Source organism: Rana temporaria, chromosome 4 (genome assembly GCF_905171775.1).
Source record: "Rana temporaria chromosome 4, aRanTem1.1, whole genome shotgun sequence".
NCBI lineage: Eukaryota > Metazoa > Chordata > Amphibia > Anura > Ranidae > Rana > Rana temporaria.
The window spans coordinates 454,137,041-454,152,635 of NC_053492.1; the positions used below are offsets into that span (position 1 = coordinate 454,137,041).

At 46.0% G+C, this 15,595-nt stretch overlaps 1 protein-coding gene across 1 annotated transcript; it reads right to left on the minus strand.

Annotated features, from left to right (window-relative positions):
* Window positions 1-7,261: 7,261 nt before the first annotated feature.
* Window positions 7,262-7,667, minus strand: LOC120935786 (protein JTB-like). The gene has a single exon (XM_040347847.1). It carries the CDS (start codon window positions 7,665-7,667, stop codon window positions 7,269-7,271), a length of 399 nt encoding a protein of 132 aa, XP_040203781.1. The 3' UTR covers window positions 7,262-7,268.
* Window positions 7,668-15,595: the final 7,928 nt, after the last annotated feature.

The following is a 15,595-nucleotide window of genomic DNA, read 5'->3' on the forward strand; positions in this document are numbered from 1 at the left end:
GGGGGGCTGAATACAAATGTACGCCACACTTTTCACATATTTATTTGTAAAAAAAAAATTAAAACCATTTATCATTTTCTTTTCACTTCACAATTATGTGCCACTTTGTGTTGGTCTATCACATAAAATCCCAATAAAATACATTTTTTCGTTGTATCATGACAAAATGTGGAAAATTTCAAGGGGTATGAATTAATTTTACCTACAAGTTATGCTGCGTACACACGATCATTTTTCGGCATGAAAAAAACAACATTTAAAAAAAATGTAATTTAAAATGATCGTGTGTGGGCTTCACGTCATTTTTCGGGTTCTGAAAAATGTCAATTTTTTTTTCTCGAGCATGCTGCATTTTTTAACGACGTTTTAAACTATGTCTTTTTTCGGGTTGCAAAAAATGATCGTGTGTGGGCTAAAACGATGTTAAAAACCCACGCATGCTCAGAAGCAAGTTATGAGACGGGAGCGCTCGTTCTGGTAAAACTACCGTTCATAATGGAGTAAGCACATTCATCACGCTGTAACAGACAGAAAAGCGCAAATCGTCTTTTACTAACACGGAATCAGCTAAAGCAGCCCCAAGGGTGGCGTCATCCGCATGGAACTTCCCCTTTATAGTGCCGTCGTACGTGTTGTACGTCACCGCGCTTTGCTAGAGCATTTTTTAAAAACGATCGTGTGTGGGCAACGTCGTTTTAATGATGAAGTTGTAAAAAACAAAGTTTTTTCTACATGCCGAAAAACATAGTTTTTTTCATGCCAAAAAAATGATTGTGTGTACGCGGCATTAAGACTTATTACCTGTAGGTAAAAATCACAACCGCTTGAATATCTATTTTAGCTATTGAAAATAACATTAAAATGATTGTAAATGCTAAAATGCCTTTTGTAAGAAAATAACAAAGAGGATTATACTTACCTTCTCTGTTCAATGGGATTGTACAGAACAGCCCAGATCCTCCTCTCCTCGGGTCCCCTGGAGACGCTCCTGGCTCCTTCCCGCCGGCGAGGGCCCCCATACAAAGCTACATTCTATAGAGACACTTCTTTAGGCTCATTCCTGAGCCTCACTGTCTGCGCCTATTAACACAGACAGCGAAACTCAGCCCCACCCCCCGCTTCCACGTCACTGGCTTTGATTGACAGAAGCAGGAGCTGATAGCTCCCGCTGCCTCAGCAAAGTCTGAGAGACCAGGAAGTGATTGGAGAGAAGCGCTGCAGATGGGCACAGTGTTCGATCGAATGAGCGCTCAGGTGAGTGTAAGGCCTTGTACACACGAGAGGATATCCGCTGGAAACGGTCCGCTGGACTGTTTCTAGCGGATAAATCCTCTGGCGGATTTGGATCTGATGGCTGTACACACCATCAGATCGAAATACATCCGCGGTGATGTGTTGCGCCGTCGCCGCGACAATGACGCAGCGACGTGTGCGACGCTGGAAGGTAAATACTTCCACGGATGCGTCGAATCATTACGACGCATGCGAGGGATGGGATCGGACGGACTGATCCGGTGAGTCTGTACAGACGACTGGATCAGTCCGCTGGACTGGATTCCAGCGGATAGATTTTGTAGCATGCTAAGAAATTTTTATCCGCTGGGAATCCGTCGGCTGGATTTTTATCCGCCTGAAAATGTCCGCTAGGCCGTACACACGACCGGATCTATCTGCTGGAACTGATCCGTGGATCAATCCCAGCGGATACTACTGCCTAAACATTTTTAATCTCAATGCAGGACGCCCTGTTTTTTTTTTACACTGAAGATAGTTCTCAATGACATTGGCTGTATGTTTGGGGTCGTTGCAAAATAAATTCGGGGTCACTCACACACCTCTCTGATGGTATGGCATGATGTATAAGTATCTGCATGTATTTCTCACCGTTGACCTCATTGATCCTGACCAAATCTCCAAGTCTAGAAATTCAGCCCCCAAACTTGCAAGGAACCTCCATCATGCTTCACTGTAGCCTGCAGATACTCATCATTGTACCGCTCTCCAGCTCTTCTCCCAACAAACTGCCTCCTACTACTGACAAATATTTCACTTTGAGTCCAAAGCACCTGCATTTTTCTGCACCCCAGCTTCTATGTTCTTTGTGTTTAGTTGAGCAACTCAGCCTTGTTTCCATGTCGGAGGTATGGCTTTTTGCCCACAATTCTTCCACGAAAGATCACTTCTGGTCCCACTTCTCTGTCCAGTAGATGGTTGTACCTGGGTTCCACTGGTTTTCACCAATTCTGTGCTGATGGCTCTGCTGGACCTCCTTCGATGTCAAAGTGAAGTAAACATGATGGGCCAGATCCACAGAAGAATTACGCCGGCGTATCTATTGATACGCCGCGTAATTTCAAAGTTCCCGCGTCGTATCTTTGTTTTGGATCTACAAAACAAGATACGACTGCATCTGGGCTTGATCCGACTGGCGTTCGTCTTAGTACGCCGTCGGATCGGAGGTGCATTTTATCCCCGGCCGCTAGGTGGCGTTTCCGTTGAATTCCGCATCCAGTATGCAAATTAGCTAGATACGGCGATCCACGAACGTAAGTCCGTCCGGCGCATTTTTTTACGTCGTTTGCGTTTGGCTTTTTCCGGCGTATAGTTACCCCTGCTATATGAGGCGTATCCTATGTTAAGTATGGCCGTCGTTCCCGCGTCGAATTTTGAAAATGTTACGTCGTTTGCGTAAGTCGTTCGCGAATAGGGCTTTGCGTAGAATGACGTCACCGTCGTAAACATTGGCTTGTTCCGGTTTAATTTCGAGCATGCGCACTGGCATACCTCCACGGACGGCGCATGCGCAGTTGAAAAAAAACATCATTTACGTTGGGTCAAGACGTATTTACATAAAACACGCCCCCGTCACATCCATTTGAATTGCGCGCCCTTACGCCGCCAAAGATACACTATGCCGCCGTAACTTACAGCGCAAATTCTTTGAGGATAAGGAAAATACGCTGTAAGTTACGGCGGCGTAGTGTATCAGAGATACGCTACGCCGGCCGCAACAATGCGCCATGCTACGTGGATCTGGCCTGATGTGTCTTTCATCTGCTGCATTAGATTACTTAAAGCGGGGGTTCACCCTGAAAAAAAAAAATCTTGATCTACCATACAAACGAGCATACTAGCGTCAGCTACAGTATGCCTTTTTTTTTTTTTGAGCTGTACTTACGGTTTAATCCGTAACTTTCGTTTCAGACTCCAGCCAGGAAATGGGCGTTCCTATGAAGAGGGGTACTTGATTGACGTCCAGCTATGGCGCATCATGCCTTCCGAAAAAAGCCGAAATAGGACGCCGACATATACGCCGCCTGCGCAGTCAGCTTCTAGTCTGATGCGCAGGCGCCGTATAGCGCCGTGAAGAGCCGAGTCCTACTCCTGCTATTTTTGGAATGTGGGACGCGCCATAGCCGGCCGTCAATCATGTTCCACTCTTCATAGGAACGCCCATTACCAGCGGGTGTCTGAAACTAAACTTACGGATTAAACCGTAAGTACAGCGCATAAAAAAAAAAAGGCATACTTTAGCTGATGCTAGTATGCTCGTTTGGATGGTCCAAAGTGTTTTTTTTGGGTGAACCTCCGCTTTAAAGTGATTGTATAAGTTAGTTTTTTATTTTTAAATAACAAACATGTCATTCTTACCTCCACTGTGCAGTTAGTTTTAGCACAGAGTGGCCCTGATCGTCCTCTTCTGGGGTCCCACGGCGACTATCTCAGCTCCTCCCCGCTAAAACGAACCCCCTGTGGGAAGCTCTTTCCCGAGGGGGTTAGCTTGCAGGCATGCTCCCGTGTCATACATAGACACCAAGTGTATGACTCAGTCCCGCCCCCCGGCGGCCGCATCATTGCATGTGATTGACAGCAGCAGGAGCGCTGCTATCAATCTTTCCAATCAACAGGCAGACAGTGGAGAAGAGGACACCGGGGGACGCGCACAGCAGGTGAACAGGCTCAGGCAAGTGAAACAGGGGGGGGGGGCTGGGGGGCCCATGACAGGGAGGTGTTTTTTCACCTTAATGCATAGGATGCATTAAGGTGAAAAAACACAAATCATTACAACCCCTTTAACTGACTACTGCATCTATGGTCCTCATCGTTGCCTGTTTCTTTATGCTTCTTCAAAAGAGCTTGAAACGTCAGTCTGCTTTGAAATCTTTACCTGGGAGAAACCTTGCTGATGCATTATTATACCTTGTGTCTTGTTTCTGTGCTCAGTCTTGCCATGGTGTATGACCTGTGACATAAAACTGTCTTCCACAACGTCACCTTATTAGCAGAGATGGCTGTTCCTCCCCCAGTTTCATGCCTCCTACACAGCCGTTTCTTTTACAGTTAATGACTGTGTTTTAACCTACATATGACATTGATGATCATTCACACCTGCTTGGTATAATTGGTTAATCATACACCTGACTCTAATCATACAAAAGCATACAAAGTGTGCAAGTGTAAGAATTGATGCTGATTTTTCTTCTGTTCGCTCATTTTGTAAATTGATCAAAATAAACAATTAAAATATATATGTGTAGCGCCTGTGTACTTTATAGTACTGGTGCAAGTTAAATTTAGAGGGAGATCAGAGTGTAGTTAAACTCTGATCCAAATTGTTAAAGTGGAGTTCCACCCAGGAAAAAAACATTTGCCCAAAAATCCTAAAAAAAATTGTGAAAAAAATAAATAATTTATACTCACCTGAAATACCTGTTGCTATGTGGAAGTTCGTAATCTGCCTCTTCCGTAGCCGCGGTCCGTCTTCTTCTTCATCTTCTCCTAGTGAATGGGGCGCGCTGCTTTTTGGGAACTGTGTGTGTTCTCAGAGAGCAACCGCCCATTCACAAGTCGGCGCGAGACTCGCGCATGCGCAGTAGGAAATGGGCAGTGAAGCCGTAAGGCTTTACTGCCTGTTTCCCCTAGTGTGAATGGCGGCGCGGGACCTGCATCGATGGTGGGATCAGCATCGGGGGGCCATCAGCGCGGGCAAGTAGGACAGGTAAGTGTCCTTATTAAAAGTCAGCAGCTACACTGTTAGTAGCTGCTGACTTTTAAAAAAAAAAATTTGCGGGTGGAATCCCGCTTTAAGTGTAAAACAGGGAGGAAAAGGGGTTTCACCTTAGTTGGCAGAGGTGCAGCTTCAGTTCACCCCTCAGGGACCAAAAATGTGTAATAGTTAATGTATATTTGAATATGTGTTTTTGGGTTCTTCCCATTTTATTTTACAGGTGGTTTGACCAGCTATCAAAAACTCTCGGAGAATGGGGCATAATAGATAGTCAGGAGTGTAACATTTTCTATGTATCGCTGTACATAACTGCACGCATGACAATGTTTTTAGAATGTTTGTAAATTTCTATCTTCTTTTCTACTATTCTTTTGTATTATAATGCAGATTCAGGTCAGGTATTTAGGAATGAATACCCTTTGTTGGGACACTGAGGACAGTGTCCATTCAGGTGGGGGGAGTGTGTAGCGCCTGTGTACTTTATAGTAGCGGTGCTAGTTAAATTTAGAGGGAGATCAGAGTGTCGTTAAACTCTGCTCCAAATTGTTAAGTGTAAAACAGGGTCTCTGTCTCAGCTTGGCTGTGCTGTAGGCTATTCTGTTGTATTGGGGTGTTCTTCCAACCCTGGTGCTGCAGGTGGCGGCAGTGGAGTCGAGGTTTGGGTGCTCTTTACCAGCAGCCAATCAGGAGGGTTTGGCCTCGCTGTGCATGCTGGGGAGGGGTATTTATGAGGCAGACTCTATTGGTTCTGGGTCTTCTTCTTTGAGTGTGGCACCCACCTTTAGGATGACCACATCACGGCGCCCCGGCGTTATGGCCTACCTGGCCAGGGCGTGCGTGCCACGTGGTGACCATGTTGGCCCGGGGGAATCTGAGCAGCGACGGGGACCCAGTGAGTGACTGGGTTCCCACCTTTGAGGATCCCAAGATGTATTGCTGTTCGGTGGGGCGTCCGTCTGAGGAGCGCCATTGAGAGGCTGGCGATCCAAAAGGGCCTCGACAACCACCGGGGATCAAGGTAGCCGGACACTGAAGGATTGATCACCTGTCAACCGGTACTTGGGCGACAAGTTGAAGGAGAGCCAGGCGTCATTTATCTAAGGAGGATTGCCTCCATAACTACAAGTCAGAGAGGGTCTGTGGCAGAGGCGTCTCTCTGAGGTTCACCAAGGAGGGTCTGTGGCAGAGACTTTTCCTCAAGCTCAAGTTCACCAAGGAGGGTCTGTGTCAGGGACTTTATCCTACAAATGTTCGAGTGATACTCCGGCTGCCAGGTCAGTGAGAGAGGCCTGTCTGGGTACACTAAACCCACTCAGACAGGAGTGGCGCAAAGAAGTGTTACGTTTGGGAGCAGGACTGTTTCCCTATTATTACGCCTGAATCTGCTGTTCTCCTTTCTTCGTCACCTTTACTTTCCTCACCACAAGTTTATTGTTTTTACCCGGCTGGGAAATAAAGAGCACAGTAAAGAGCACCTGTTCTGGACATTCCTTTACTTCTACCAAATGCAATACGCATCATTCACCCCTAGGAATTCGGGGGAGCTATGAGGTAATCGTGCCACCCGAAACAACCAGCAGCTCCTCCAGGGGTAGTGCTACATATTATTGAAAGCATTCTTACTTTACAGCATGTCTACACACGTGCCTAAATCTTTTTTTTTTTTTTTAATGAAAAGTATTTTTTTTATTTTGCTAAAAATATAAAACTTTAACACTGTATCATTTTCTATAATGAATACATCAAAAGTCCAAATATCACAGAATGAGCATCCAATTTACCCCCCCCCCCTCTCAGAGTCCTGAGGGACAAGTGTGCCCCCCCTCAGAGTCCTGAGGGACAAGTGTTCCCCCCCTTAGAGTCCTGAGGGACAAGTGTGCCCCCCCTCAGAGTTCTGAGGGACAAGTGTGCCCCCCCTCAGAATTCCTGAGGGACAAGTGTGCCCCCCCCCAGGATCAGACAACAGTGTAAAGGGTCCATAACAAGTCATTTCAATGGATGAAGGCAAATAAATCCCCCCCGACCCTCTCCCCCATGTCTCAGGGACTCCCCCCATTGGTGACAACCCTGGGGATGAAGGTGGGAGGGGTCACTGCTGGAGTCCCCCCCCGAGATATCGAGGAAGCCAGCAGGGGGCTCCACTCATAACTGATATATCACTGCTGCAGCTCCAGGAATGGGATTAGTCAGAAGGTGGGCGTGTCCCTCCTCTATCATGGCGAGGGAAAGTCCACAGCCCCAAGTGTCCGGCTCCCGAGGATCAGATGGACTCGATCTGCTTGCACACTTTCTCCAGGGCCCTCCGGTCCAGCATCCTCTGCCGAAACACCACCACAAACGCCAAGACCATGGCGGCAGCCATCGTGATCCCCACAAACTCCCAGAAGACCTTCTTCTCCATAACGACCGAGCGGCAGCTTTTGTACTCCACTTTCTTGGAGGGGCTGCAGCTGACTTGCTCGATGAATCCGGTGACTCCGCACTGGCTGACCAATTTCGAATCAAACTGGTTACAGTTGTAGCAATCTTTGGAAACGGGGAATTCTTCAGTCCTCCAACACGGGGTCACCGCCGGGCTCTCGGACTTCACCGAAGGGCTCTCCTCCTGAACCTGAGATGATTCCGCCCACCTGTGTACGAACAGAACGATGACGGCCATCTCCGGCTTCTCCCGACTTCTCCATCCCGGAACGACACTGCCGCCTCAAATATGTATAAATGCGTGATTTTTACAGCCTACATTTGAGTGTACCTGTTTACTTTAATAAATATTTGGTTTTATGTAACTGGATTACGCTATGTGGCTACTTTTCTCCTTTATCTTCTCTGGCTATTGATATCATTGGAGCGACACTGTTGCGGAACCTTTATACCTTTGCATGTCTTCCCATGGTTTGAATTACAATATAAACAGCTAACCAGATGTGGACATCAATATACCCCCTGTGTGTCTGATTTAGAACCACACATACAAGCCTGTTCTGACCTGTAGTGGCGTACGTCACCACAAGTCCACCCCTTCTGGTAAGCCTCCATTTCTATTTGGTGGTGGTCACTCTTCACTGAAAGGAAGAAATCAACTTTTATATATATTGTCGTATCAGTATTCACGTGGTGGAATTTATTTCAATGGACTTCAGCACATTATATTGAGCATCTCATTATTCTTTTGGTGGAATGCTAATTACATGGACTTTATTTATCATTCACATTGATCACTTTATTTATCTATTGTGATACACTTCTATTTATTTGTGATTTCCATTCACATTTATATTGCACACCAATATGTTTTTTGTTATGACACATATTATCTAAGCGCTACACATTTTTTCCATTACCAAAAATATGTAAAAGAATACGTATCGGTCTAAACTGAGGGAAACTTTTTTTTTTTTATATATATATATTTTTTATAGTAAAAAGTTAAAATTGTCGCTCCATTTTTGTTTATAGCGCAAAAAATAAAAACCGCAAAGGTGATCAAATACCACCAAAAGAAAGCTCTATTTGTGGGAAAAAAAGGGAGTCAATTTTGTTTGGGAGCCACGTCGCACGACCGCGCAATTGTCAGTTAAAGCGACGCAGTGCCGAATCGCAAAAAGGGGTCAGGTCCTTTACCTGCATAATGGTCCGGGTCTTAGGTGGGTAATCATCAACCATGTGAGTTGCTAAATGTTGTGGGACTGTAGGCCATACTCTTTACCCAACAACCTTACTCCAGGCACCATAGTAAATAAACACACTGACCCACCATTGGCGAATAAAGGCCGCGGTAACTTTATTGGTTTAAACACAAAGCATTTTAAAATCAACATAAACATTTTAATTCATAACTTCAAACATCAAAAAATTGCCATTAATCAAGCAAAACCAAAATATGTGCAACTGCTCAGTTTTTGTAACTCGAGCAGTATTTAAATCATTAATTGACATATCACGTCCCCCTTGGACTCCCAAGGTGACGCCTACCACATAAAATTTACCGCGACAGGGGAGGAGGGAGGGAGTTCTTCAGCTGCTGCTGCCAAGGGAAAATAGGGAGATTCCCAGCCCAGCCAGTCCTTATAAAGCCTTTCCTGGCTCCCAGAAGCTTCCGTCACATCCCATTGGCTGGCTGATGATCCCGGAATTAAAGGAACAGTACCTGGGAATTACCTGCAAACATAAGCCAACTACAACCCATAAACCAGCACCTGATACCATATTAACCCCGTGATGGCCACAATCCCACTCAAGTGGGCTCCTAATGTGCCCCCTTTCTTATTACTTCCTTAAATGTAACCATATTTCTACACTTAGAGGCGCCTCTCCTATCTTTTATACTCTGTAGCTCCTGCTGGATTTTTCTTCTAATCCCCTTGTGGAGGCTTCTATTTGTAAATGGACATTTTATGGTTACACAACCAATTACATTGCTAATATATTTTTATGGGCTATAAACTGAAGGATTTAGGAATAATTGGTTGTGGAACGAATCATTTGAGTTTCCATTATTTCTTATGGGGAAATTTGCTTTGATATAAGAGTGCTTTGGATTACACGCATTCCGGAACGAATTATGCTCGCAATCCAAGGTTTTACTGTATAGAATTCTTATTCGGTGGTTGTTATCAATTTCTGCAATTCCACATGAATACTGCTCTTTGCAGGATTTTAACCACTTCCCAACGGCTGTACGACTATATACGGCCGCAGGGTGGCTCTACTTCTCTGGGACGCCGTCTTTTTATGGCCGCCCCTTTCCTCGTTCCCCACGCGCGCTCCCGAGCGTGCAGCGGGGAACTTCTGTGCTGGCCATGTCCCTTGGACACAGACAATCACAGATCGCCGTGAACGGCCAATCGGAGTGGCCGTTTGGTAGGCGATCTGTGCGGCCAATGAGAGATGATCTCATATGTAAACATATGAGATCATTTCTCATTGCCGGCTCTCACAATGACAGCGTCCTGTCAGGGAGAGAGGAGACCGATCTGTGTCTCTTGTACATAGGGAGTCGGGACACAGATCGGTCACCTCCCCCAGTCACCCCCCTTCCCCCACAGTTAGAACACTATATAGGGTACACATTTAACCCCTTCCTCACCCCCTAGTGTTAACCCCTTCGATGCCAGTCACATTTATACAGTAATTAGTGCATATTTATATGAATGGTGCCAAAAATGTGTCAAAAGTGTCCTATGCGTCCGCCATAATGTCGCAGTCCTAATAAAAATCGCAGATCGTCGCCATTACTAGTAAAAAAAAAATAATACAAAATAATTATTCTGTCCCCTATTTTGTAGGCGCTATGGCCCAGATTCACGTAGAATCGCGGCGGCGTAACGTATCGTAGATACGTTACACCACCGCAAGTTTTCATCGCAAGTGCCTGATTCAAAAAGCACTTGCGAGAAAACTTACGCTGGCAGCCTCCGGCGCAAGCCCGCGTAATTCAAAGGGGCGTGTGCCATTTAAATTAGGCGCGCTCCCGCGCCGGACCTACTGCGCATGCTCCCTTTTGAATTTCCCGCCATGCTTTGCGCGAAGTGACGTCATTTTTTCGAACGGCGACGTGCGTAGCGTACTTCCGTATTCCCAGACGTCTTACGCAAGAAGGAAACATTTTTACATTTCGACGCGGGAACGACGGCCATACTTTATACAGCACATACGTGGGCTGTGTAAAGTTAGGGCACCTAAAACGACGACTAACTTTGCAACGGGAAACTAGACTAGCAGCGACGTAGCGAACGCGAAAAACCGTTGTGGATCGCCGTAACTACTAATTTGCATACCCGACGCTGGTTTACGACGCAAACTCCCCCCAGCGGCGGCCGTGGTACTGCATCCTAAGATCCGACAGTGTAAAACAATTACACCTGTCGGATCTTAGGGCTATCTATGCGTAACTGATTCTATGAACCAGTTGCATAGATACTCTGAGAGATACGACGGAGTATCTGAGATACTCCGTCGTATCTCTGCTGTGAATCTGGCCCTATAACTTTTGCGCATACCAGTCGCTTATTGCGATTTTTTTTTTTTTTATAACAAAAATATGTAGAAGAATACGTATCGGCCTAGACTGAAATTTTTTTATTTTTTTCAATTGGGCTATTTATTATAGCAACAAGTAAAAAATATTGTATTTTTTTCAAAATTGTCGTCCTTTTTTGTTTATAGCACAAAAAATAAAAACCGCAGAGGTGATCAAATACCATCAAAAGAAAGCTCTACTTGTGGGGAAAAAAGGACGTCAATTTTGTTTGGGAGCCACGTCGCACGACTGCGCAATTGTCAGTTAAAGCGACGCAGTGCCGGAAGCTTAAATTTCACCTGGGCAAGAGGGGGGTATATGGGCCCAGTAAGCAAGTGGTTAAACTACAAAGTCTCTGATGAGAACCATAGCAATCATGGCATTTTAAATAATTGTGGGTGCTGTGTGCATATAATGATCTGCCTTTGATATGTTTTGTTTCAAATTAGTGATTGCTTTTATTTATCCATTGGGCTTCCTCAGTTCATCTCGAATTCAGAAACGACTTGACCTTTTGGATTAGGATGTGTTGGCATAAAAGAAAAAAAAATTGGGGTTAGTTAGATGGCAATGCAGTTCTAAAAGGAAACCCTACTGGGCATTTTGGCAGTACATTTATAATTTTAATTTGCTATTGGGAGAGAAGATCTTTCAAATTCCTTTCCTCTTCACACGCAAGTCTTCTTTTTTTTTTTTTATATATTCTTCTTCCAATTAATTAATCAGGAAACCCTTTCCTCTCCTATCTCTGGGGTAGACACGTTCCTTTCTCCTGCCCCTTGTATGGTGTGTGATACTGAATTCCAGTCCCTGATGTCTTAACAATTAAAGCAAATTTTAATCTTGAAAGGTTTCATTGGAATTTGGAAGCCTTTCTGATCATCTGAAGAATTTTGTAAAATCTGATCAAACTCAAAGTCACAAAATCATCTTCCTTTTTCATGGCTGAGACTTGGAAGAGGTCGGGAAAGGTGTTCTCCCATGTACTATGCCAGATGGCGCAAAGAAATGACTTTGACACAGCTGTAGTTTTGGCCACTGTACTAACACATTTACAGAAGTGTCACTAATGTAATCTGTTGTTGTTGTTGTTGTTTTTTAAATAGGAAATGAGGCTTGAATTACGTCTTCCTGTGTTTTTGGCCTTCAGTTCTTGCTCAAGCTGTTCTAAGCAAGCTTTGATGACCTTAGATACATATAGTAGGCAATACATGGGTTTAAAGGGACACTAAGGCCTCGTACACACGGCCGAGAAACTCGACGGGCAAAACACATCGTTTTGCTCGTCGAGTTCCTTGTGAAGCCGCCGAGGATCTCGGCGAGCCAAGTTTCCCCATTGACTAACGAGGAAATAGAGAACATGTTCTCTATTTGGCCCGACGAGATCCTCGTCGGTTTCCTCGGCCGAAAGTGTACACACGACCGGGTTTCTCGGCAGAATACAGCTCCGATCGAGTTTCTGGCTGAATTCTGCCGAGAAACCCGGTCGCGTGTACGGGGCCTCAGGCTCCTTTCACACTTAGGCCCCGTACACACGGTCGGACAAAACCGATGAGAATGGACCGAGGCTCAGTTTCATCGGTCCAAACCGACCGTGTGTATAGCCCATCGGTCTGTTTTCCTTCTGTCCAAAATTTAAAAACATGCTTCAAAACCGAACCGATGGACCGCTGCCCGATCGGTCCAAACCGATGGTTAGTACAGAAAGCATCGGTTCAAAACCCGTGCATGCTCAGAATCAAGTCGACGCATGCTTGGAAGCATTGAACTTCGTTTTATTCAGCACGTCGTGTGTTTGACGTCACCGCGTTCTGACTCGATTGGTTTTTGGAACGATGGTGTGTACGCACATTAGACCATCAGGCCACTTCAGCGGTGAACCGATAAAAAAAGGTTAGTCGGACCATTCTCAACGGTTTGGAACGACCGTGTGTACAAGGCCAGATACGACTTCAAAGTTGTGCGATTTTTACCGCGATTTTGCCTCGATTTGGGATCAGTACAACTTCGACTTTGCCATAACTTTGGCATTAACCAATGAAAACATACGTGGTGTGAGGCAATTCCTTTTCCTGCCACCGCAGTTGTCATTGCTGCTGCAGCAGTAGCAGTGCATGAGGAAGAAGAGGAAGAGAAGTGGAGGCGGAGAAGACATCGATATTGGATATATCCCATCATTGCCAATCGTGAAGATAGGGGTAAATTTTGGGACCTCTATAATGAAGAATGAGAAGAATGCTCCTTACATTGGTGGTCAGTGGGAAGAATGCTCCTTACATTGGTGATCAGTGGGAAGAATGCTCCTTACCTTGGTGGTCAGTGGGAAGAATGCTCATTACATTGGGGGTCAGTGGGAAGAATGCTGCTTACATTGGTGATCAGTGGGAAGAATGCTCCTTACATTGGTGGTCAGTGGAAAGGATGTCCCTTACATTGGTGGTCAGTGGGAAGAATGCTCCTTACATTGGTGGTCAGTGGGAAGAATGCTCCTTACATTGGTGGTCAGTGGGAAGAATGCTCATTACATTGGTTGTCAGTGGGAAGGATGTCCCTTACATTGGTGGTCAGTGAGAAGAGTTTAAAAACTGCTCATGTGCGGTTCTGAGCTGGCAGCCTTTGTAGAGCATATTAGAGAAGCCCAGGGGGCACATGCATGCCTGCCCCACAGCCCAGCACACCCCTGGTACCAAATCCTGTGGCAGAGGATTCTGGAACAATTTATTTTTCACTTTCAAAGAAAGGTCTGTGGCAGAGACTGTATTCTTTTCCTTTTGTCCGTGCATCATCCCGGCTGCTAGGCTAGTGAGAGGAGCCTATCCGGGTGAGCAATACCCACTGTGAGGAAAGTGGTGAGTGTGACTTTGAAACTTAGGCCCCGTACACACGGTCGAAAATGTCCGCTGAAACTGGTCCGCGGACCAGTTTCCGCGGACATGTCCGACCGTGTGTACGGCCTAGCAGACAGGTTTCCAGCGGACAAAAGTTTCTTAGCAAGCTAAGAAACTTGTCCGCTGGAAACATGTCCGTCGGACATGTCCGATGGTTAGTACACCTAATCGGACATGTCCGCTGGTTATGACGTGTAACCAGCGTCCCGAAATCCCGCGCATGCGTCAAATTGATTCGACGCATGCGTGGAAGCATTGCACTTCCGTGTTTGAGAACGTCGGTGTCTTCTACGTCACCGCGTTTTCTGTCCGCGGGAATTTTGGTCTGATGGTGTGTACACACATTAGACCAAAAGCTCCCAGGAGACATGTCCGATGAAAACGGTCCGAAGACCGTTTTCATCGGACATGTCTCCTCGTGTGTACGGGGCCTTAGAAGTTCCCCAGTTATCTGCATTGTGTGTCTGAACCTTCCCCTGACCCTCCATCCCTCTACCTATACAAGTTTGTGTGAAATAAAACCTACATAAAAAGGATTTACAACTTGTGTGGACATTGAAGTTTCTTAGACTCTCATCTCATCCCCTAAACAACGAAGAGCTAGGTAACGTGCAAGGCCCAAATTTAAACCAGCAGCTCCTACGGGGGAAGTGCTACATATGCATTAAGGTGAAAAAACATCCGACAATACTGGCCCCCCCAGCCCCCCGTTTTACTTACTTGAGCCCGTTCACCTGGGACGCTCGCCCCCATCGTGTTCTTCGCCACTCAGCCTGGTCGTTGATTGGCTAGAGTGGATGGATTGAAAGCAGCGCAGCCATTGGCTCGCTCTGCTGTCAATCACATCCAATGACACGGCGTGCCGGGGGGCGGGCCCGAGTGAATCAGTGAGCCGCTATAGCCGCCGGCTGTATCACGGGAGCGCGCTCGCAAGAACTTGCCACAATGCAAGCTCGCTCACATGAAGGTGGAAAGTTCTTGCGGGCAGGACCAGAGACAGACGCCGAGGGACCCCAGAAAACGTGGCTTGGGGCCACTCTGTGCAAAACGAGCTGCATAGTGGAGGTAAGTATAACATGTTTGTTATTTAAAAAAAAAAATGAACAGATGTAGAAATGTACAAATTTCTCAGGTACATTATTTTAGTAGAAATATAAAGTGCTTATTCAGGAGACATGAAAAAGTCAAGCATTCTTAGGGAAAGGTGATTGGCCATGTTGGCTGATCACTATTATTTTTTCTCCAAAAACGAAACCAGTGCTTAACTGCTTACCGACCAGCGCACGACGATATACCTCAACAGCATGGCACGGACAGGCGGAAGGACGTATATATATACGTCCCGTTTAAGAAGCCGGCATTGTGGGTGCGCGCGCCGGGAGCTCCCTGACTTTGACCGCGTGTCACGGTGAGGAAGAAGGGTGGAAATGCTTATGTAAACAAGCATTTCCCCATTCTTCCTAGTGACAGGACAGTGTACACAGCTTCTTGTAATCGGAAGCTGTGATCACTATCGTGTCACAGTAAGCCCACCCCCCCTACAGTTAGCGCACATCCCTAGGACACACTTAACCCCTTCAGCGCCACCTAGTGGTTAAGCCCTTCACTGCCAGTGTCATTTTCACAGTAATCAGTGCATTTTTATAGCACTGTTCGCTGTACAAATGACAATGGTCCCAA